The following is a 23,538-nucleotide window of genomic DNA, read 5'->3' as shown; positions in this document are numbered from 1 at the left end:
CCAGCTGCAGCATGGGTTCCTCTCCATGGGCCACAATTGCCAGGAGTGAGCTCCTGTGCAGGCTCTCCAAGGGCTGCAGCTTCCCTAAGGACATGTCCACCTGCCATAGTGCAGGGTCCTCCGTTGGCTGCAGCCTGGATATCTGCTCTGGCATGGTGTTCCATGGGCTGCAGGGGGACAGCCTACTCCACCATGGTCTTCTCCACAGGCTGCAGGGTAGTCTCTGCCGTGGCACCTGGAGCATCTCCTCCCCTCCTTCTTCTCTGACTTTGGTATCTGCAAGACTGCTTCTATTTTTTTTTTTTTTTTTTTTTTTACTTTCCAAATGTCTTCAGTGTACTACTGTGTGGTTATTTCCTTAGCATGAGTTCTTGAAATTATACTCACCTGTTTCAATTTTGTTGGGTCCTAAAAGAGGACTATTTTAGTAAAATGAAGATTGGTAGTGATATTCAATACAGAGGAACCCGACTGATAGATTGGAAAATAGTAATGGTTAATATGTGGAGTGCAGAAAAATAGTAGCAATCTTCCAAACATGAAACTGAAGCCAAAGCAATCTGTAAATAAAGGCTTACGATAGTAGTTTTGAAACAGTGAAAGTTTTCATACATTTCAGAGAAACTGAGCTGTATAGTGTGGACTGTTAGTTACTTAACAGCATTAGATAAATCCTGTTTATGTTCTCTATGATAACTAAGGTATTCTAATCAGATTAGAACAGATGTTGCCAGGTTGTATAAGTAATTAATGATAATGATACTTTGCCTTAATTAGATTTGGTCCTCTCCTCTGCTCAGAAGAGCTTGAGACTTGGAATTTAAGAAAAGGTCATGATATCTTGGCATTTCTTGAAATAACAGAGCTTTAGTCCTGTCTTGATACAGGCTCGGGGTTGACCGTTGTGATTATTTTCAAGCAGATACAAATCATAGAAGATTGTCTACTAGGGTCTGGGAATGAGAGACTTGATATGAAATCAATTTGCCATTTTGAAAGCAGAGAACATCAAGGAGATGGTGTGTCTGAGGTAGTCTTCCATGTCTTTGTGCTAAAGGACTGTGATAAAAGGATGCTGTGTACTTCATGATTAGAGAGAAGCAGTAGGATATGACATAAGCTACTAAGAAGTTGACAGTATAGAGACATCAGAAATGCAACTACTTTTGGAGACAAGTGTTACCACTTCTGTATTATTTCACTGCTTTGGTAGTGGGAAAGTGGAAATAGCCGTATCTTCCCACAAACAAGGTGGTATTAGGGCAAACATGTCCTAGGGGCTTTTGGTGTACCACAGTTTTCCCGTCATCCTGTGAATGAAAGTCCCTAGAGAAGCAGCAAGTGTCAGCGTTTAATTTTCTTGCTTTCCTACACAGGTAATCACTTGTTTTATGTTCAGTCATTCTGTGCTGTCTGAGTTGTTTTATGTATGCTTTATGTTCTAGATTGTATAAAGGCCTTTAAAAAGTTGGAAAGCCCAATTACTGAATATTACTTTGTGGTATAAAAATAACAAAGCTTGTAATTAGCCTTGTTCATTTTTGCTTATCAGGTTCCTTCTGTGCTGAAAATGTGATGGCCTCTGTTCTTTTTCTTAAAGGTATGCAAAATCCAGCCAGATCAAGACCATGTCCAGCAGCAAGATATTTTTTAAAGGCAGTAGATTTCGATATAGGTGGGTGTTTGCTGTTCGTTTTTCATGGTAAACCATTTAAGAAAGTAAGAGAAACCTTCAGTAATTACTTAATGCAAATTGAGGGCTTTTCCTTCTTGAGGATCTGTTCACACCTAATCCACATCAGGATTCAAAAGACTTTCTGTTGTCTCTTCTATAGTGTCACTTACAAAATAAACTGGAGGCTTCATGCAGACTTCTGTCAAAGAGCAGGTTCACCAGAATAGGGCTCCATTTTTGGTGCTGTTTCTGTAAAAACAAGGATGCATCGCAAGTGTAGAGACTGCGTGCCCCCTGTAACTGGGCAACTCTGGACCAGGGGAGCATTATGAGACAGTCCAGTCCCACTCCTAGCATTCTGCTGCAAAAGGTTGCTTTTTCTTCAGCAGCTTTGCAGACAAGCAGTCAGCAGAATTTTGCATCCTTGACATTATATATCCACTACATGAGATTTTTTTTTTTTTTTTGCCTTCTTATTTTCTTCTTTTGAATGTTACTTCATTGTTCGTATATGTATAGTGCCTGGCATGTAATGGCTCATCTTAGTATTTGCTTGAATATTTATTTCATGTTTTAATGCAGTGGAAAAGTAGCCAAAGAGGTTGTGGAGGCAAGCTCTAAAATCCAGAGGGAACCTCCTGAAGTTCACAGGTATGTCTTTACATTCAATATTGAAGTTTAAGGACTAAGGAGGATTATTGTTCTCTACAAAGAAATTACCTTTCGTTTACTGTGAGGTGTGATGGCTGTCATTCTGAGCTTCCACAATGAGGCATGCAAGCCTTGGGAAATATGTGTTGCCAGTGTTACAAAATTCTGACAATAGCATATTGTCTCCCACACAAGGGAACTTAATCTATGCTGCTTGAAAGCTGTATTTAATCAATCTGTCAGATAAGTAGTTTGTATTATTTTCTGCATTATGACATAGACTGTTATTACATGATCCTGACAGAAAAGCACATTCTCATTTCGTTCCTAGTTCTTGCCCAGTTTTGAAATATTCCAGTTTGTCTATGCATATGGGTATGTTTTAAGGTATACTTGATAGTCAGATTAAAAATCAAGAATTTCATTCAGTAAAGAGAAAAAAGACCAGAGAATCTTTTTTTTGGGGGAAAAAAGATTTGGTTTATTAGAAATAAGCAGCTGGACTTTGCAATCCAATTAATACTTTCTGGTCCTTATCACTCATTGTAGTGACAGTGAAAATTGATAAGAACCTAATTAAAGTCCTTTGGAAGACAAGAAAGTGGCCAGCAGGAAAAAGCTATTTAAAAACTTTTTTAAAGGGTTACTTAACTTTCTGGACATTCTACAGCCATATCCCTATTTTTATTGTGATTTTTTTCAGGGGCAGGGGCTGTGTGTTTCCTCTATTTTTAGTAGAATATGGCTATTCCATCTATATTTGTGAGAAAATTGGATTGTCTTTACTAAAGGGTAGGAATATGTTTGCAGCGAATATTTATAAATATGTTGTCCAGCCGTACTATGAATAGGAATAGTAATAGTAAGGCCATGCAGGGATGCTTTTGAGCATACTTTTGCAGATTACATTTAAAAATGGAGTAAGTGACAGCCAAGAATGTGTTAACTGAGAACACAGAAAGCAGAATATATGTCCATCATTGAGGTGGGGTAGATTACTTGGGCAGACAAATACACTTTAAATCAAAATAGTTACTCACATAAGAAAATAGTTTATTGCCTACTTTCCGTAGGGTTTCTTTCTTCCACAGGAGAAGAAAAGATTTTAATGTAAACTGATTTTTTATCCTGTATTTTACTTTTCTTTGATTTCAGTATTTAAAGTATTTTTAAAAAATTGTTTAAAACTCTTAATGTATATAAATAAACAGGTTAGAGGGCAAATAAGTTTACAGAGCCATGTCATGTGGATTTAACACCCGTAAATAGTAATTTATATTTTTTTATAATTAACCTTCTTAAAATGCTTGCACTTACAATGTTATGGTAGCTCCAAGTTCAGTTTCTTAGAAATACTAAGAAAAAATCTAATGATTTTAAGTGTTTTTATAATGCAGGTTTTGAAATGTGAGACACCAGTAGATAGTTTGTCCTTCCAATAGCACAAGTAGGAAAAAACATAGATAATTTTCAGCTCCCAAAAAAAGCGAGCTTTAGGAACAAGTTACTCTGTGAAATAGGATTTAGGGACACGAAATGGTAGTTTTTCAGATGCAAAACATTTAGAGGAAATTATAGGATTGAAGGTAAATATATACATTTTTTTTATATATATATATATATGTGTATATATATATATATATATAAAGCTTTTTGTCCCTGCACCCCCTCCCTCAAAGTCAATTCAGTGATACCGTGGCTGCATTGAGAAAGAAACATGCAGTTGAGAGGAGGTTGTTACTGTTCAATATCTTTGTGTTTGGATGTTACACTTAAAGCACTACAGACTGAAAACCTGTTGCATGGTGTAGCATGCAGCATTAATGCTGTGGCAAGTTCTTCTGAAAAATATACAGTGGATGATTTAATATTTTGCTTCCGGGGCATGCCTGAAGGAGGGATCTTTGTAAATAATTGCGGAGTAAAAGCCTCATGGGTGCTCCCAGGCACAACTATTTTTGGAGTTGCTTGATAGCTCTTTACAGCAGGCACAAAGATCCAGGGGATGCAAAACAAGTCTGTGGAGGTATTGTTGGCTTGGAGTGATTGTAATTACAGTAATCTGAGTGAAAAATTTCTTTGGATAGTGAAAATTTAAATGAAATAGTTATTAGAGACTGCTCACAGAATGCAAATAGGGACGTAAGTACCGCTGGGCATACTTTAATGAGCAACGAATCATGGCAGTTGAGCAAGAAAGCTTGTTTAACCCCACTGAATATGTAATGAGATGTAATGTGACTTAGAGTAGGACATCTGTGTCCCAAGTTTACCTAAACCCTCAGCAACACACAGTCCCATCTTTTCACTTGCAATAGGTGCTTTGTTCAGTTTGTTTGTCTATGTGGAATTGTAAGTCGAGTCTTTGTGCAAACTTGAAATTCATTTTGTGAAACTTCAGCACTGTACCTATGTATCATTTGAAGTCACGTAGAGTCCTCTTCCCTTTCATCTTTGCTTTTGTCAAAAGTAAATATTTTATAATATAATGGTTTAGACTTATTGCAGGATTCTTGCTTCAGGACTGTATCATCTAAGTGCTAGGTAACTTATTCTAAAGAGCCATTTTATTTTCAGGTAGTACGATTTTAGGCTAATGAGCCTCATAACTGAAGTGAATCAACAGCATTCCTCAAACTTTCTTGACAAAGTTCAACACCTGCTACCAGGAAAGCCTGTTAGAGCCAAGTAAGACAAGAAAGAAAACCAGCCTGAGCACCTGGAGGCATGGTGTAGAGGCAGTGCCTGGGGTGCGTGAGAATGAGAGCACTGTGTACCTGTTAATGGAAGGGATATGGTTGCTCCTGCTTTAGTCTTTAGTCTGCAGTGCTCAAACTGTAACAAACCCTTTACCCAGTCCCAGGGGCAATGCAAAAACATCAGGAAAATGATTTGTATTCTCTCTACCTTACCTTTCCTTGAAGCCAAATACTCATGTCTGCTGTGAAGCGTGGAGAGGAGCAACACTTAAAACCCGCTTGAGATGAGAAGGAGTCAGGAAAGTAAACCAGCACAAAACCTTCTCTTACACTTCAGATCTTGAAAGGTTTATGCCTGCTGAGGGTGCAACATAACACTGCTGAAAGCAGCATTCAGCGTGCAGAGTCTGTTATGATAGCCCAAGGCCTATTGTAATTTATGCAAAACAGTCCTGAGATGAGATATATTGGGCTGTAGTTGTTTCCTTGTGAATAAAATGACTGTTTTCTCCATTCTTTTAGAACCAGCATTACCCAGAGTCGCAGCTCTCCCTCGTTGAACAAGCAACTCATAATCAACATGGAACCTCTGCAGCCCCTCCTTCCTTCTCCCTGCGAGGAGGAGGAGGTTCCTTTAGATGAAGGTGAGTCACTTACCCTATTCCTGACAAACACTACCAATACTTAATACAAAATATATGGAAAAAGGTGTGTTACTGACTCAGGGATATGGAAAAAATCTAATAATTTCCATTAGGAGTACACCATTAAGCCTCTGCATGTCATACTGAGAAATGATCACTACTTCAAGGAACTGTGCACAAGCCTCATGTGAGATACATTGTGAGGAAAGTTACTGCTATTAAGCATTATGTTTCAAAAATCTTTCTTAGGTTGTCAGGTAAAAGGAACTAAACAGGAAATAAAGAATTCAGCATAGCACCGTTTTACTAAACAGTAACTGCAGTTACTCAGGAGTGAAAAATGGCAGTTTACTGCTAGGTGTATTGTTTTTCTTGCTTTCCTTTACCTTTATATTTCTTTCTTTCTGTTCTGATGTTAGGAAAGATTCTCTGCTAATTTAATTCCATTGACAAAAAGTGACGTTATTTGAAGGTCAGCTAGGAAAGAGTCTGCTAATTTAATCCCATTGGCAAAATGAGATGTTATTAGAAGATCAGTTTGAATGCATTTTATAGAACAAGGTTTTCTGTGTATTTGTTTTTAACTTGATATTTTAAAAATCACATTCAACACCTAGCTTTTTGAGATGCAGTCATTACAAAGCATGGTATGAATATCTTAGCCAGTTTAAATGAGGATAATTCTCCCTAATGAAAAAGGAAGCCAATGAAACAAAACCTAACAGTGATTCTTACTTGAGATTTTGCGAGATAATTGTTTCAGAAGTTGGGAAATACGACCTCTGCTGCTGCTGCTTTGTTGTGGACAAGTAACGGGAAACAGAAAACAGCTGAGCAAGTATGTTCATTTTCATGGGAGTACATCCTAATTTGATTTTATAGGAGTCATATGGACATATTTTGTTCATTCTTACGAGGTTCAACACTGAATGTAGTAAGAACAGGGTGAATTTAATTGTCTGCATACTTAGCTTATTATAATGAGTAGTAGTAGCTGCATGACATGTAGTTTATTTTAACGATTACTTGTTTACCTCTACTGTGAAATACTTGTATCTGAGAATTCACTTTCTGGCAGCCAAGTACCAAGCACTGTGTTCCTGCTAGGCAGTAGCCACCACTGCAGAGTAACAACAGCTTGCTGCTTGTCAGACTGCTGTGCCACACTAACAACTCTAAGCAATGAAATCCATTTTTGGAAACTGCTGACTTACCATTGCCATATACTCACCAGAGAGTGCTGGTTTCAAATGTATGTATATTACGCAGTTTTGAAAGTCATATTTCCTTTTTCCACAGATTGTTGTTACTACAATTTGATAGAAATATTTGCTGGTGGGTTTCTTCTACAATATGTTACGCACAGTTAAATACCACCAGCTGCCAAGTTAACAGTAGTTAGCTCCTTTACAGTGTTTTCCTGCAGCGAACTTGGCTATCTTGCAGCTTGAACTGATGTCATGGCTCTCTGGCACTGATGCTGGCACTCAGTCCACTTCTGTGGATTCCAGTCTTCTCCCTTGCACCAGCTCTGGGTGGTGGGAGAGGGAATTAAAAAAAACCCCAAAACAAAAATACATAAAAAACCCAACAACAACACCCCACCCCACAACCGTACAGTTTCCCACCACTGGGTGGCTCAACCTTTAAGTGGCTCATCAGAGAGGGTTGGGCAAGGTCCTGTGCAAGGCCAAGGGCAGGAGCAGGAGATGGGGAGAGGGAAGGCAGCTAGCCCTGGGACAGACTCAACTGCATTGGGAAACTACTTGTCGTGTGCTACACATGTGAAACAGCCTTGCCATCTCTCTAAACGTATGGCCCTGAGGCAGAGGTGGACACTCTGGGGTGCTTTCCAAAAGGCCTGCAGATGCTGTTGTGAGGACAGTGCAGCCCTACCTGGGTCAGATGTCCCACACTTGTATTTCTGCAAGGTGCTGCCGAGTGCATACGGATGTTCCATCTGGTCATGGCCGAGACCTTCACATGGTGCTGCACTGCGATGTGTAGATGGGACCAAGCAACTAGTTAGAAGAGCTGGCTATAATGGTGCTGTCAGCGGCACGTACCCTGGGCAGACTCAGGAGATTGTACAGCTTTGTCTTTTAAGTGAGCAAAACTTACTTGTTCTTATTTTTAAGTTGGCTTTATATATTATGAGCAAAACACATGGCCAAAAATATGGTGGCCTCAGTGTCTGCTTCCTGAAACTTCTGGAGAGATGAACTCTGAGTTGGCTGAGCCTGGGCAAATGAAACTGAGCTAACAGAAACTGCCAGGTGAGAGGGAAGATTTTGTGCCAATTACTTGATAGTTGCTAGGGGACAAAGCCATCAGAAGTGGTGATAACAGAGTCTGCAGGAGATTTTGAGCAGCTTCAGCCTGCCTTGTTGTCCTTAGGCTAATCCTTTCACATGGAAACTAAACTATACAACCAAATATTGAAAAACAACTAAAGCCCAGCCATTCTCCCATATGAAATTCCATCTCACAAATCTACTCAGGCTATCAAGCTGAAGTGAAGCTGTCCTCCAGAAAACCCAAACTGTCCAGTGGTTTTGCAGACATGTAAGAAAGGGTATGCTGACTAAACATGGTCATAAATTACCACTATTTGTGGGAAGAAAGATACCGGATGCCCATGATATCACTGTAATAGTTACCTTAGCAGTTAACACTTATGTAAGAGGATTTGAAAACAAGTAATGGCATTTTATTTTTTATTAGAGTGGCAGGCGAAAGTATCCGAAGTTTGCCTATTGTTGTCTTGTTCTTCAAGAGGCAATTCTTCAGTCTGCACTTTGAGGCCATATACAGATGTCCAATGACTAATTTAAGCACCCAGATTTGAATTGGTATTCTTACTTCACTGTGCTTTTACTCCTGTTTTAAGTTATAGTTATGTAAGTGAATTACCTAAAAGATTGGCCACCAGCCAATACATATTTTATCAAATTAGAAAACTAATCTCAAGTTCTCATGCCTTAGGTTTTGCAGGTCATCTCTGAGTCCTTTGTTGCTAGTGCTTAAGATTCTTCAGGCTTTCATATTCCTTGTTACTGACTCTTGTTTTGCACTGATGTCCTTTCTGTCCCAGAAGGAGGAAAAAGGCATGATAGTGTAAAGATGCAACCATAAAATTACTGTCACGCGTAGAAGGTTATCACATGGAATAGATTTTACATGTATGAGTGTCAGATATTCTTGGAGAGATCGTTTCTACCTTTTGAACCTAGAAGACATTCTTCAAAAGGCACCTAGCTACAAATTTTGAAGCATGTCTGGAAGAGTGATTGCAAAATTCATCTTTGTCACAGACGGCCAAATTAAGTCCTTCAGAATGGTCCTGTTAGGTCCTTTCCATGGTCCTTGCTCCACATGCAGTTGAACACATTTCTGTTGGTATTGCTATAGGAATTGTGTGGCTGACTTCTTTCACCATCTGATCTGGTGAGACAGATTATTGCCTGATCTGATCACTTGGCAACTATTTTGCAGGTGGTAAACCATTGTCTTTGGATTTCCCAGAATCAGATGCTGCCAGGGCTTCGCGTATTTGAATAGTCCAATTTAAAAAAAAAAAAAAAAAGGCAAAACCATGCCTCTGAGTTACAAGATATTAATGTGGTTTTGACAAAGTGATGAAAACTTCTTTCAAGTTGCTTGATACTTGCGTGCTCAGGTTTCATACATGAAGCATTTTCCTGGTGACATTGATTTTTTGCCTTTGGAGCAACCAAAGTGAAAGCTGTGTGCTTCAGTCATTCTGTTGATTGATTTACCTTGTACGGTATTTCAGAAAAGAAAGAGTTGATGGTACAGGCTCATTCTAAATTCCTCCTGTTTAAAATCCATGTTCCTCATTTTTTTTCTTCCCCAGAGTTACACACTTTTTAGCTGTCCTCATTGATTTTTTTAAGAATATTTTTTCGTATGAAATTGCTTGCCTGTGCATCTGAGTTGTGTACAGAGAGCTCATTTCCTTTAGCAAACTTATTTTTGTGTGTCACTCGAGTATACGAAATGTTGCATTAATGGTAATTAATTGGTATGAATGATATCTTTACTTTATAATGTGGAGTCTTTGTTGCATCGTACAAGCACATATGGGAATGAGCACACACCAACTACTACCAGTCTAATTATCTGCCTGTTTGTGTGAGTTCTTATCTGTGCAAGCTTTGGTTGTGGAGCAGAGGCGTATGGAGCTTTTGTGGGTACAGCTTAGGCAACAACACATGAAAAATTGGCCACTTATGAATAAGAGTATGAATAAATATTAAAAATACGCTAGTAAAATATGAAAGAACGTTAAGTATCTCTTCACATGTTATGTTTGTACAGCAAGGACACTATAACAGGTAATCGAGTCCACTTTTTCCCTTGGGCACAGCTCAGGGTTGCTAGGTTTAATTTTTATTGAAAAAAAAGTTGCTGGTTTAGTGATAACTGTTTCTCTGAGAAGAACTAACTAATACACATCTTGTCAACATTCATATTTTTAAAAGCGTAACTGCTGTACATGAGACACAATTTATCTTAATACATTGGACAGACAGGATCATGAAACGTCTTGTGTCATGTAGCATCAAAAGCTTTTCTCCATGAAATTAGCAGAAGCAATACTCCTACTAGCTGATTATACCTGGTGTGTGGGCATGTATGATAACAAAAATTGTAATATATATGAGTTCATCATGATTTCTTAGTGACTTTTCTAAATAAAATAACAGTTCTATTTTTAAATTCCTGTGGTTTTCAGAGATAATTCATTTATTCTAATAGACTATTAAATTTAGTGGAGGCCAAAGTGACCATCCTTAGGCCAGGTTATCTACTAGTTTTTTGGTAGTTTTTTAATGTTGAGATAGTTCTTCTCATTCATGTAATAAAGCCTGGTCATCTTAAGTTTCTCCTGCTACTGTGCACTTTGTCTTGCAAGTTTCTGTGAGTCTCCCAAAGAGTGATCTGGGCTCAGGAGATCTTAACATCCCTGCATGCGTCATCATTTTCATGGTCAACAAACTGAGTTGGATTTACAGCCCTCTAACCGTGTAATTGAGCCCTACAAGGTCTGAAAACAACTTTTTTACAAGCAAACCTTTTGCTTCAAGGTAACGATACCTAATGCTAACAACAGTTATCTCTGCCAGATTTCTTCCTTCATAACTTATTTACAAATTCTCAGATTTCCAAGTGTTTACTATGCAGTGTGTCTACAAAACAAGGTAACTACTTTTGTTACAAACAAAACAACATTACACTCATCACCATAATAAGGTACCTCCAAAATCTGAAGATAGGTGATATAATTCCTTTTCACAAATACATTAAGATTGTTATGCTTGAATAGAAGTTTCCTGTTCACAATTTTCACTGGCTGGGGAAGGGTACTAGTTTGGAGTGTTTTATTAGTATTGGTTTTCTGGTTTTGGGAGAGGATTGTTTTTTCCTTTTGTGAACGGTACTTTCTGATTTTTAGAGCAGTTATGTAACTGTCTGCTGTTTTCTGCCTCTTCTGTAACAGGGCATGAATGCTAAAGGTCTCTCTGCCACAGTTCCCAGCCTTTCCGCTGTGTGGTATCCAGAGTAGCAATTCAGGCAGGAGGAGAGTGACAAGAGCTGCAAACCCGATTAGTTACTGAGAATGGACCCCTCACCTTGCTGGCTCTCTTCTGCACATAGAGAGTCCCGCGTAGCTCTGTAGGAGAGAAGCAGGCTCCTTGTCTGGAAAGTCTTTGCTGGAAAACATCTTCCAACAATTATGCAGGTCGCACTGCCCATGTCAGGTCATGCAAAATCTTCTTTCTCTCAGCATGGAACCTGTTCCTTGCTGAGAGTTCAAGTAGAGACAGCGAGTTGCTGACTCAGCTGCAACATGAATCTCACTTAGGTTTGTGTACATGATTTGCGGGCAGTGACTTGAAATCTCACAGTCATTCCTCTTTCGCATTAACATGGTCACATTAAACATAAATGATACGTGCTTATTCATCGACATGAATGTGCTCCTGTTGGAAATGTTCACAGCCTTGTCCATGTGACACTTGTGTCCTCGATTAGGTTTGTCTTTGCATATTGAACGTGGTGGTGGTTATTGTAAGAATTGGTGCTTTCTGGTTTTTGTAGCTGTGTACGCAGTGAAGATTCAACCCTTTTCAGTGAGATTTTAATGATCCTCTTTTGGTTGCTACAACAGTTATGAGAAAAGCAGACAGAATCTTACTTTTGAAGTGGTGACAAAATGGAGATAGAAAGTGAAGGGACACTTCATCTTTCCTCAGGCCCACAAGGAAGTCCTCGCAGAGAAGGAAAGGAAGAGAGGAGTGTTTGCCCTGCAGGAGGAAGGAGTAAAAGGGAGGGAGCACTGCTGGATATTGATACTCTGTGGGCCAGGCAGGGTAAAGGAGCCACTGTAAAAACGCTTTCCAAAGCTCTATCGAAGCAGGCATCTTTCAAGAGAGAAATAACTTGGTGTAAAATACACATCTGCAGGACTCCCTTCCCTACCCCCTTCTTTCCCACATATTTGCATGCACATCATTGATTTTATGGGCAACAAGGACGTCAGATAACGAAGACTCGGATGGCACAGCATGTTGTAAACGTTAAAGGTAAGTATTCTGGGAAGTGAAAGACTACCTCCCCCCCAGTACACTCCTTCCAGTTCATCTTCTCTGTGTGGTTTCAGTGGACCCAGTAAGAGCTCCTTTCCCACTAGGGATATTTCCCACTAGGAGAGTGAGGTGCTGTGCACGTGGTTGCATTCCAGCTTCCAGCTGGAGCAAGTTATTAGCAGCCAGCATATATGCGTCATGCCTTTTTTAGGAGCCTGCGTGTTTCTGCTGGAGGGGACAGGGAAGTGCCGAGCCTTCTTAGGCAACACTTCTTTCTGGTGCATATGAATGTCTACAGTAGTTGTCTGCAAGCAGGAATTGGAGCACGTATGCCAAGAGAGACATTTTTCCCAAACTTAGGAGTTCTCTCTTCTTTATACACAGGCAGGTCACCTTTGATTCTAGGCTTGAAATGGAAGCATTTTAATGTCGTTGGTTTGCCTTGTGACTAAGGTTTGTAAGCACAGCATAGGGTTTTTCCTTTTGTATCTATACATTTTCCACAAATACTTTCCAGGCAGCGGTGGGGAACAGACATCAGTGGCCAAATTGAAGCTCTTCAGAAAAATAATGGCCATAGTGTCATTTTGTTCTGTGAAAAACAGACCCTGAGTGCTGGCCTTTTGTTTCACTGTGCTATGGTTTGATGCCTTGGATATTTTTATGCTTGTGTGTGTGTTTCAGCTGTTATGCTAGCAACTGCTAACTGAGATGGATGCTGTGGAAGTTTGTATTGTACGTTATGAGGCATTTGGAAATGTTTAAAAATAACCCCTCGTTCTGTTCCCTGCTGGGATATTTTTGTTGGCCATGTTAGAAGCTTGTCATTTGATTCATTGAGGGTGACTTGTGTTAGTCTTAAAACTCAGTGGGAACTCAATAAAAGGTCAAAGCTGGTATGGGTAGAGCCTTTACAAGACTTTGAGAAGAGGAATTAATAGTCAAAATGGTGAAATGTCTTGTAAAAATCCAAACCAAGAGAAGCATTCATTTGCGGATGGTTAACCACTGCAACAAGGAAGTGTGCATTCGATTACTACGGCATGGCTCCAAGATCACAGCCAGAAGGGCTGGTAAATTTACATTTATTTTACTCAAACCTTCCCCCTCACCCCCGATAGTTTATAATGGTAATACTGGTCTCTTGGAAAGGAACTGTACTCTAAATGACAGCGTTACATCGAGTACAGCAGAGAATAAGGATGAATTACTGACAGGAGCAGAGTTGCAAATGGGGAATGAATGAGACGAAACTTAAATGACATTTGTTGTAATATCTTATGTAAATTGTGGATTTATTTGCAAATTGCTAACGAATGAGTGACTGGAATTTTGCCCTTGTAGTTTTCTTGGACTGAGGGGAAGAAATACCTTGAAACTGTGATAATTTCTGATAATTTCTGAATAGTCCTTAAATTAGCAGGTATGTTGGTAGCAGATTTTGAACATCAGCTGAATACAGTAGTGGATACAGTTTAGTGTTTTACTGCAACTGAGTGCATTGGGTTGGGTTGCCAGATCATAACTTTGTTGTTTTTATTATTCTAGATACTGAATAATTTAATATTCTGAATAATAGTACTGGGGGGAGGTTAGGCGGGGAAAGGAGTCTGATTCGAATCCCTTTTTCACTACACATAACAGGAGTCCAACCGAAGGAAGATAAAGTATTCAATATTGATTGGGATAGCAACCAAAATGGGCTTTTTCTTGTTTTTATACCAAATCCCTTTGCCAAAGATAGATTGGCCTCTCTGTCAATCTATATGTCTCTGTTTCTTTAATGAAGTAAGACATTTCAAAATATGTTTCTCCATGCTTTCTGTGTTCCTGTTTATTTTTGACATTTTTGCATATATAGGTTGACAGATTTCAGTCTCCATGCACCTATATAAAACTAATGCCTTTGTGTTGAATCCTCATTTCAGAAATGAGTATTTACAGAAGAATTAACTGAGAGTGTTCTGGCAAAGACCAGAATATTCTTACACTTCTGGCATCTGAAAATCAGAAAGCAGTAAGCACAGCAGACATGGGAGAACCTGCCTCTTGCAGTGATTTGTCTCTGACTAGCAACAGCTCCTGGCTGCCTTTGCTTCATGAATTCGCCACTCAGGGGAAACTATAGTGTCTATGAGAATGCACCTAATTCCCTTGATTAAAAAATTAGTAGCAAAATTGAAAAACCATTAGTATTTTGTACTCATGTGTTTTGACATGTATTTTGTATTCTTACATCTCACCTTTTGTATTCTTACACCTCAAGAGGTTAAATGCTAGCTCCAAATAGATACAAGCCATGTTGTTGGTTTAATATGACCAGTCTAGTAACAGATTTGTACATTGGGACTACATTCGTTCTTAAAAACCTTGATTTTGCAGTACTGTTTATAGAATGTTATTCCTTTTGGCGTTCACATGCATAAAACCTGTACATCAGCATATAACACCTGTATATCAGCGTATGAAACCTAAGGACTGGAGTTAGCTTATGCAACACTCATGGCAGGCGGCATAACTCCTTGGGAGAACCCTGTTGCTGAGTGGGGATGCTGAAATGTCCCACTCGTCCTTTTCTTGGGTGCTGAACTTCCACGTCAGTGTGCAGCTTTTTTCAGCCTTGCTCTCTTTGACTTGGTGCTAGACACTGAGTCGCTGCCGTCCGTTCACCAGCTCCTCCCCGTTCTCTGAGCTGCCGACAGATGCATCTTGTCTTCTCATTCCTGCTCCCATGATACACAGTTCTCTCTCCCTGCTACCCGCCTCAGCCTTTTCCCTGTTTAATCCTGGTTCTGGAAGAAGGTCAGCAGTGCTGGGGTGGGCTCCTTCCAGGCCAGAGGGAGGTTAGGGACAGGCGCCCCAGTGCGACCACGATGCTGCCTCCTCTGCTGTGCTTCTGTCTCTGCACTTTGGGTGCCGGGTCTGACAAGCAGAGCGGCGGTCCCCAGTGGGTGCCGTGGCTGTGACGTTGGTTGAACGCCGTGCCACACAGTGCAGTTGGGACACCCGTTGTAACGCCACAGAGTCACAGTGCTTGCAACTGATTTGAGATGGAAACTGTGAGAGGGCCTTGCTCCCTTCTAGAAGTTCCCATAAGACTAAAAGAAATGGTAATGGCCATCAGGAAAGCCAGATCACTGCCTAAAAAGGGGTTACTATAAACTGTCATTGATTTACTCTCCTTGCAAAGTGAGAACAGGTGTCTTCTATGGGCACGGGATGTGGACAAGGTAGGAATCTGTAGCCTCCTATTTCTGAGGGCTGGATATCTGGCCGTGATGTGGATCCTGCTTTGATATAGATCCTGTGTAGGGGAATATTTGAATTTAGTGCGGTTCTAGATTCTGTTTCTCTTTCCTGCATTTTCTTTGTGACTTCCATGCACTTTGCTCAGGTGAGAAAGTCACCTTCTCCTTCCCTCCAAAAGCTCATTCTATTCGTAGCACAAATAAATTTTGTCCACATTGAAAATAAGCAAAGGAATACACAGTATTTCTAGAGGAAGTTGTAAAAGGGATAGGAAGGAACTGTCCTGTTTGCAGCCTAGCTGGTCTTACTTGTTTATATGTCTATATGAAGTATTCCCAGCACTGCTCTTTCTGGACCATATCTAATTTTTGTGTTCTCTGTTTAAAAGAAGGAGATCTTCACATTTGTTCCTTTCTGCACTGTACAAAGCCTTACAGATATGTAATTGTGTTTGCATGTCTGGCAAGTAAAGCTGTGTGTAGTACGTCGGGCCACTAGACAATGTCTGAACTGAATTTTTTCATAAGCAGAGGACACATTTTTCTGGGGTGCTGTATTTCCAGCAACTGCAGCGTCTTAAGAATACTAGAGCTGGGGCTGCCCTTCATCCTGCTAATCCTCAGCTGCTGGTTTTGGCCCCTTTAGAAACACTAGCAGCTGACAACATTTATGTCAGATCTCTTGCACGTTCCTGTTCGCAGCCGAGGATCACTGTAAACTCGTGTTTTATTCAGCTGTTCGTGTTCTATCTGCTGCAGCAAGTTAGAGTTTTGGAGCAATCCCAGTGTCTGATGGAAGGGAAGAACTGAGTTTTGGCTAATGTAATTAGATCTCTCTGGCTCTGTAAAATTTGTCCAGTTGCCAGAAAAGTGTAGAAAATTTTTGCTATAGATACAAAATAAAAGAAATAAAATTGAGCTTATTTACTTGATATTCCAGTAATATGTATTAAAAGATTCTGATCTGTGGAATGTAAATTGCTGGTAAAAATGTAAATGAAGACTGGAAGGAAGTTTTCTCAAACGTAATTCAATGCTCAAGTTATAGTCCTTTAAATCAAAACACAATATGAATTTTAACTGAAGAAATAGTACTTTTCAAAATCTAGCCCAAAAAATTATACCAGATTATAGCCTTGTAAAGGTATCAGCGAAATAATTTATATATGAATAGGAGCAAATGATTTGCAGCAATATTTCAGAGTACTTAAAGCTTATTAGCTATGGGATTGTTTTAGCTTTTGTATTCTCTTTTTCCACCGGGAGACTTTGAGGATTTTTTTTTTTTCTTTTAACCTAGCTTTATAACTTCAGATAACTGACTCTCTTGAAGGCTATCCAAAAAGTAAATAATCTGAAAAGCTTGCTCCTTTCTTAAATTTGTGTCACTGGAATATTTATTGTACTGTAGAATGATTTTGAATTTCGGTGCTTTCATATGATGTTCTTGTGCCTGCACAAGCATTGCAGGTGGTATGTGCCATAATGAAACTACACTTGTGTCTTTTGACACCATCAAAATCTGAGTGGCCCAGCATACTTATCCGTATATTGCAGCATGACTGGAACTTTGCTGTGGGCTTACACTGACCATAGCTAATAGCTAATTGTTTCCTCAATCCTTGACTTGAGAAATGTTGTGGTGTTATAGGGAGTATGAAGGAAAGAAAAGAACAGCATTATATGTTTTTCAAATGTCAAATGAATTTGCAACAGCAGCAGTTAATACCCATGCCAAATTTTGATTCTTTTTTATATTAAAATATTATTTATTTATACTTGTATTTGACTCATTTAAAATGCAGTTACTTTGATGTAATATGTTTTAACAACATGTAAAACCAGTTCCTTCCTTTTCTTTTTTTTTTGCTTTGATGCTATGGAATAGGATGTAATTTTTTTACTACCATAGTAGGAAAAGAGTATGGGTAGGATGGATTGGCAGTAGTAATTGTTTTAGTTTCATGTGTGCCTTCCTCTGGTAGTGTTGCTTTTAAATTATCCACTCAAACTAAATGGTGGACTGTAATGATGTATGCTTCGGAACTGCAACCCATTCCAATTTTAATACAATCCCTTCAGAAAACACTGATTTGAGGTTCCTCCGCTGCCTTGTGTCTACAGGTTAATCATGAAGTGAGAAGTTTGCCAGTTGTTTGAGAAAAATACAGTTTTAATGAAAATTAATATGATCTTTCTTGTTTATATGCAGTATGTATATTATGCATGCTGGAATTTACTCTGAGGAAAGAGAGAAGGCTCAAGAATCAGATTGGGGTGACCTTTCTTTGCAGTAGCTGCAGCTGTCTTCTCTATGATGAGAAACATGATGAAGATATATTAGTGACCTTGCATCTAAGCAGGTATAGAGAGGCCTATGGCCAGGATTCTCAAATTTGTGAGGTTAAAATTAGGTCCTTTAATCCATATTGAGGTGCCTAAGTAAATGGCTCAGTTTACCTCACTCCTTTTTAGAGAAAGTGAAAAGCATATTTGAAAATCAAATTTAGTACTTGTGTATCTAAAGTCATGTTTAGGTGCTTAATGTTGGCCTCCAGAGTTTAAAAAATTTGGCTTTTATATTTTAAGATATCATGAGTGCACTCTTAGATGACTAAGAGTATGGTTTGGTGATCCAGCATTACCTGCTGTTACAGTATGCTTAGGAGAAAGATGCCCCCAATTCTCTTCTCACCCCTTAGTGTTCACATACTGTTGTGTCTAGTTTCAGTCAGTTTGCATCCTTCTCTTGATGACTGTGGCAAGCATATTTGTTAATGCAAAGACTGGGGTAGGCAGTAAGTTCCAGCACAAAACACGTTTCATGCTGAAATGTGATGAATTTCTAAAATGGCTGTGATAGGAGAGGACAGAGTAGTTGAGGCAAGGAATTATTAGCAAGGCAGTCAAATCAAGCTAATGAGAGACACCTGCATTTTCTTTATTGAGGACAAGGTTTAATTTCAGCTGTGCAGATCTGCTGGCTAGGTGCTGCTGAAAGGAGCACTCCTGCCCTCTCTCTGTCCCCAGTAACGTGCCGTACTCGTGAGAATATTTGACAAGCCATTTCGGGAAGAAAAACCATCAGAGAACTAACCCGGGAAGAAAAAATTATTTTCCTAGGTTATATTTACGGTCTGGCTCTCTCAGGGATGAAATGAGAGGAAGCAGAAATGGTCTTTTTGATTGATTTAGCCAGACTGTGAAACCTCACCTGGAGGCATGGCCAGCTTATCTCCTAGACAGCAGGAAAAGATCACAAATTACAGGGCAGAGATCTGTCTGGGCCATTTGGAAGACTTAAAAGAGGAAATATATTTTAATAGCTAATGTGCTTTACTGAAGGGGGGGATGCTTTTTGAGGGTGGTGTTCTGTAATGAAGAGGCTTTCTGCAATGAATATAGCAAAGCATATAAAAGCGTGCATTAAGAAGGGGATCCAGAAAGTTGCCATGTCGGGTAAGGAGTGAGCTGGCTTCTTCAAGGAGCGATTTCATGTAAGTAGGTTTAAAGTGCAAGTTTTCTGTCATTTCTTATTCTTTTAGAAATACGTGTAACATGTCATGTATTTTATGTTGCGTTTATTGGCATTTCATTCCAAGTGGTACTAAGTTCGGTATAATTTTAAAGTTACCAGATATTAACAAGCAAACGCTCACCCAGTTTTTGGGAAGTCTATAAACTGGGGTACCTCAGTAAGTACCTTACTTACCCATTTTTGGAGAACATGCTAACAGAGCTGCAGAGGTCACATGGAGGATTTTGTGGTAACTGTCAGGCACTTTGGCATACAGTAGGGAACTATGGCGGATATTTCCATGAGGAAGTGTCTTAGCAAGCTTTAAGATTCCTAGTGCAGCAGCCCCATCTCATGAAGTGATAATTTGCTTGTTTAATTTCATTTACAAAATTTTGGCATTTTAACTTGGTTGTTAAAACAAGTTAACTTGGTTAACTTAGTTGGCAGATTTTTCTGCAAATACTGAGTATTTCGGGCTCTGTCAGAAATCTGATCATGTGCCTGTGTCTGTCTCAGGGCAGGTCTACTGCTGAGTGACCTGATAGTGCACAAGTCTGGTATCAGTTATGAAACTGAGATTTTTGTGGATATGTCCTGAGCTGACCATGGCAGTCATGTTAGATATAAAATGGCAAAAAAAACCCAACCCAAAAAAAAAAGTAATTGAAAATAGAGATTGTAAGACCTTGTCGTTCAAGAAATGCAAAATTTGTAACACTGAGAAAGTCTAGAAATCAAGTGTCACCAACTTCACTGAAATGTAGTTATGCCTACTGCTAGTTGAATGATCAGTCGCCAATGGCATAAGAATATTCTTTTGCTATCTATTCAGATAGAGGGAAAGTAGGTTTCAGAAACAAAGTTAATAATTTCAGTACAGTGAATGGTATTTGCAGTTCTTAGGACTAATGATGTAAAAAAAAAAAAATCAGTGAAATTTTCAAGAAAAAATGTGAAAAGGCTTCTGATCTCAAAGTGAGATTCTTTGCAAAATTTTGGTCAATTATAGTTGAGTTACTGTTTAAAATGGTAGCTTAGGATGGTGATCCAAAATGTACCTAAGCTGTGTATCTTCCTATATATTGTAGATGTCTTTATGATTGGGATTTTTGCTTTTCAATTTTTGTTGTGTATCATATATTTACAGAACACTGATGCATCTATTCCTTATAGCATGTTACAGATCATGCTTTATTTCCCTCATCTGAAAATTACTGTAATGAGCCTTTTGCTTAGTTTATTTTTTTGTTTGCCATCCTTTAATAGAAAACTTTAATAGAGCTTGCTGAGACCTTTTTACTTCACACTGAAAACCATTATATATCTTGTGTAGTTACCACTGGAAATGTACTGCTTTTCAGATTACTTGTTTTTCTGTAATAATACATTTTCTTTCATACCTTGTTGTTTTAAATTCTTCGAACCTTAATCTTTACTGCACTAAAACTGGAATAAATCTTTGATGATGTCAAAGTTTGCTACCTTGTATGGAGCTGTTTCACTGAAATCAAAGAATGGGTCTAATTTGAATTATAAGTAGTACTTTTACATGAGTTTCCTGAGTTACTTGTTGGATAAGTCATGTAACCTTGTATTGGCATGTTACATACTATATGTCTATACACCTGTCTATATGTTATATTTGGATTAGTCATTAGTAAAGAATGGAGAGCTACTTAACATCACAAAACGAGAAGTACTAACTGCCGCACATGATACTGTGTGTTGTCGGTTCCTTTTGCACATACATGGCATCTGATGATGGTAATGAGTGTCGGACATGGGACAAATTTAAAACTGTTTTAGCATCACTTTGTCCGAGCTCTGTGCCCGACTCTCCTCCCTTCCACTCCTGCAGCTGAGAACTAACAGCAGTCACTGCAGTGTTGATATAGCTGCAAAACAGCTAGAATTTTTTGGCAGACTTAGTGCTGTTAGTGTTGGACTGGAAAAAGGGTAGTAAATTTTGAGAGGAGAGAGCTTGGGCAGAGAGTATGATCATAAGAAACAACCGTACCAGTAGGGGTAAGAAAGACTCCTCTGTAAGGGGAGAGAGAAATTCAAAGGAGAGGGAGAAAAGAGACTGTAAGTATGAAGAGCAGAAAGATGATTGGAAGAAAAATGAGACATAAGGAGAGGCAGCTTTTTAAAGAGGTGAGGCATTTTTGTTCCATTTCAATGATATCTAATTCTCATACTGTGCATCAGCCTTCCTCTCCTTTTATCCTCTGTACTGTTAATATGAATTTATCATGATAATCTCTTGTCTCTTTTTAATGTCATGGTCTGTTAAAAATTCCCAACCTCACCCATTAGCTTATGACTTTGTCCTCATTCATTGCCAAGAAATAAAGGTGGGTGGTTGTTGTTATTATTATTGTTGTGATTGTTATTATTATTAGACATGAAATAGCACCAATTCACATATGTACTAGGTATTCATTTATATCAAAAGTCTGGTTGCAGGTACAAAATGAGCTATTGTGTTCTGTTTTGCGTTACACCATTATTAGTGGTAGCTGCGTCAGACAAAATTTAGCAGATCTGGTGTACTGTTGTAAAAGATGTTGCCCTGCTCTGGAGCTTTTCAGAAAGTTTCTCCAGTTTTTGCTAATTGTGTATGGTGTGGTTTCAATATATAAAATGATTGCAGAATCTTCTTTCCAACCTCTATTAGATGCTATTGGAAGACTGAGTTTTGCCAACAAGAATGCAGAAAGTTAGGATCACTATTTTCGTCTGCTTTTTTTTTTTTACAGGTATTCAACTGCCAAAGGAAGATGAGATTTCAGTACCTGTGACTTCCAGCTCCCCAGTTAAGGACACTGGGGAGAATGTTGATCTTGCCATTGAACAGGAAGAGAAGATGAAAGAGGAACCTTTAACCATCTCAGAACTGGTATACAATCCTAGTGCCAGCTTGCTGCCCACCCCTGTTGATGATGAGATTGACATGCTCTTTGATACCTGCCCAAGAGTAGAGAATGAGAAAGATGATACAGATTCGTTTGAGGAGCTGGAAGCAGATGAAAATGCATTTTTGATTGCAGAGGAGGAAGAACTGAAAGAAGCTCGGAGAGCGCTTAGGTGGAGCTATGACTTTCTAATGGGCAACATAGAGGTGAATGCCTTTGTGAAGAGTTTCTCCAGACTTCTCCTTGTAGGCCTTGGACTGTTGTTGTTTGTGTTCCCTCTTCTCCTTGTTCTCTTGGAGTCGGACCTTCAAATCTCTTTTCTCCATGAGATCCGTCAAACGCCGGAGTTTCAGCAGTTTCATATTGAATATTACTGCCCCCTTAGGCAGTGGGTGGCTTGCAAAATAAACTTCATTCGTAACATGCTGGGCAGCTTTTAAATTTTAAATAAATATGATACAACTAAGGGCTATATTCAAAATTTCAGTTAGGGCCAGCTTTCCATAATGTCCTTGGGGCCATCAGTTGGTAGCTGTCTTCATATCTAGTTCATTACAGGCTCTTCAGGTTTTTAAGTTCCCTTTACATACTTAAATTGCCCCTTTAGTTACAGGCTTATACAGTCGCCTTTCAGTAACCAAAAAGAAGCTTTATTTTAATTGCACTTCAGACTTCCAGCTCATCTATTACATCATGTAGGACGGGGTCACAATAAGTTTCATTATCCTTAACCTTTCAATCCATGACACTAAATCCAATGAAACTGAAAGAAAAACTTTTTTGAATATACTCCTTAGTGCAGCAGTCTCTCCTAACCAATGCCTATACGAGCAATGTTTATGCTGAGGTTTTGTTTTTGTTTTGTTTTCCTGTTTGTTTGGTTTTTTACATTTTTATGTGTTTAAAATATTTTGGTAAATTTTTAGCAAAAGACAACTTATGTTATTTAAACGTACAAATTGGTAAGAATAATGCACAAGGGCATGTAGGGTGTTTTTAGTGTTTTAGCAATGATTTGTTTTTAAACTACTGGATGGAGAATGAATGAGTTTAATGTAGCTCTGTGCAGAGGGACTGTGGTTTGGGAAGTATATGGAAAGTTCACTCAAGTTCAGTAGGGGCTGCCTGGGGGAGGTGAAACGACACCAGAGGAATTTCTGAAAGGCACAGTTGCAAAGCTTGGGGAAGTGAGCAGAACTGAAAAGTAATGATCCTTTCTTTTACCTGTCAGGTTGTCTTACACTTTATCAGTGCTGTAGAAAGTCTCTACAAGATAGTCCAAGTATGTTTTGGAAGACAGGGAGTCTTCAGTCTAAATGTAGATTATTGTACATAACATGGAAGAAGATAATAGTAAGTAGCAAAAAAAAAAAAAAAAAGGGCAAAAAAAAAAAAAAAGCCAAAACCCTAGCTAAATCAGTAGGTGAGTGACCTACTTTTAAAAATGATAGAGAAGAAAAATGTATTCCTTTTTAAAAGCAAAGCATTAGGCTGTACAGCTGACATAAAAGTACTGTACTGACTCACAGTTAAAGGCTTAAACACTTTAAGAGATGCATCTTCATCCTTGAT

At 38.9% G+C, this 23,538-nt stretch overlaps 1 protein-coding gene across 2 annotated transcripts in view; it reads left to right on the top strand.

The window, feature by feature from the left end:
• The window catches only part of FRMD3 (FERM domain containing 3), a 139,668-nt gene extending 116,340 nt beyond the window's left edge, over window positions 1-23,328 (top strand). For both annotated transcript variants that reach the window (XM_074570364.1, XM_074570365.1), the window contains 4 exons: window positions 1,601-1,675; window positions 2,258-2,326; window positions 5,548-5,669; window positions 21,811-23,328. In XM_074570364.1, coding sequence (XP_074426465.1) covers window positions 1,601-1,675; window positions 2,258-2,326; window positions 5,548-5,669; window positions 21,811-22,406 — 862 coding nt within the window. In that variant the 3' untranslated portion in view covers window positions 22,407-23,328. The remainder of the gene's footprint in view (window positions 1-1,600; window positions 1,676-2,257; window positions 2,327-5,547; window positions 5,670-21,810) is intronic.
• The last annotated feature ends 210 nt before the right edge of the window (window positions 23,329-23,538 follow it).

Source organism: Larus michahellis, chromosome Z (genome assembly GCF_964199755.1).
Source record: "Larus michahellis chromosome Z, bLarMic1.1, whole genome shotgun sequence".
NCBI classification, from domain to species: domain Eukaryota; kingdom Metazoa; phylum Chordata; class Aves; order Charadriiformes; family Laridae; genus Larus; species Larus michahellis.
This window is presented reverse-complemented; position numbering and strand designations above follow the sequence as displayed.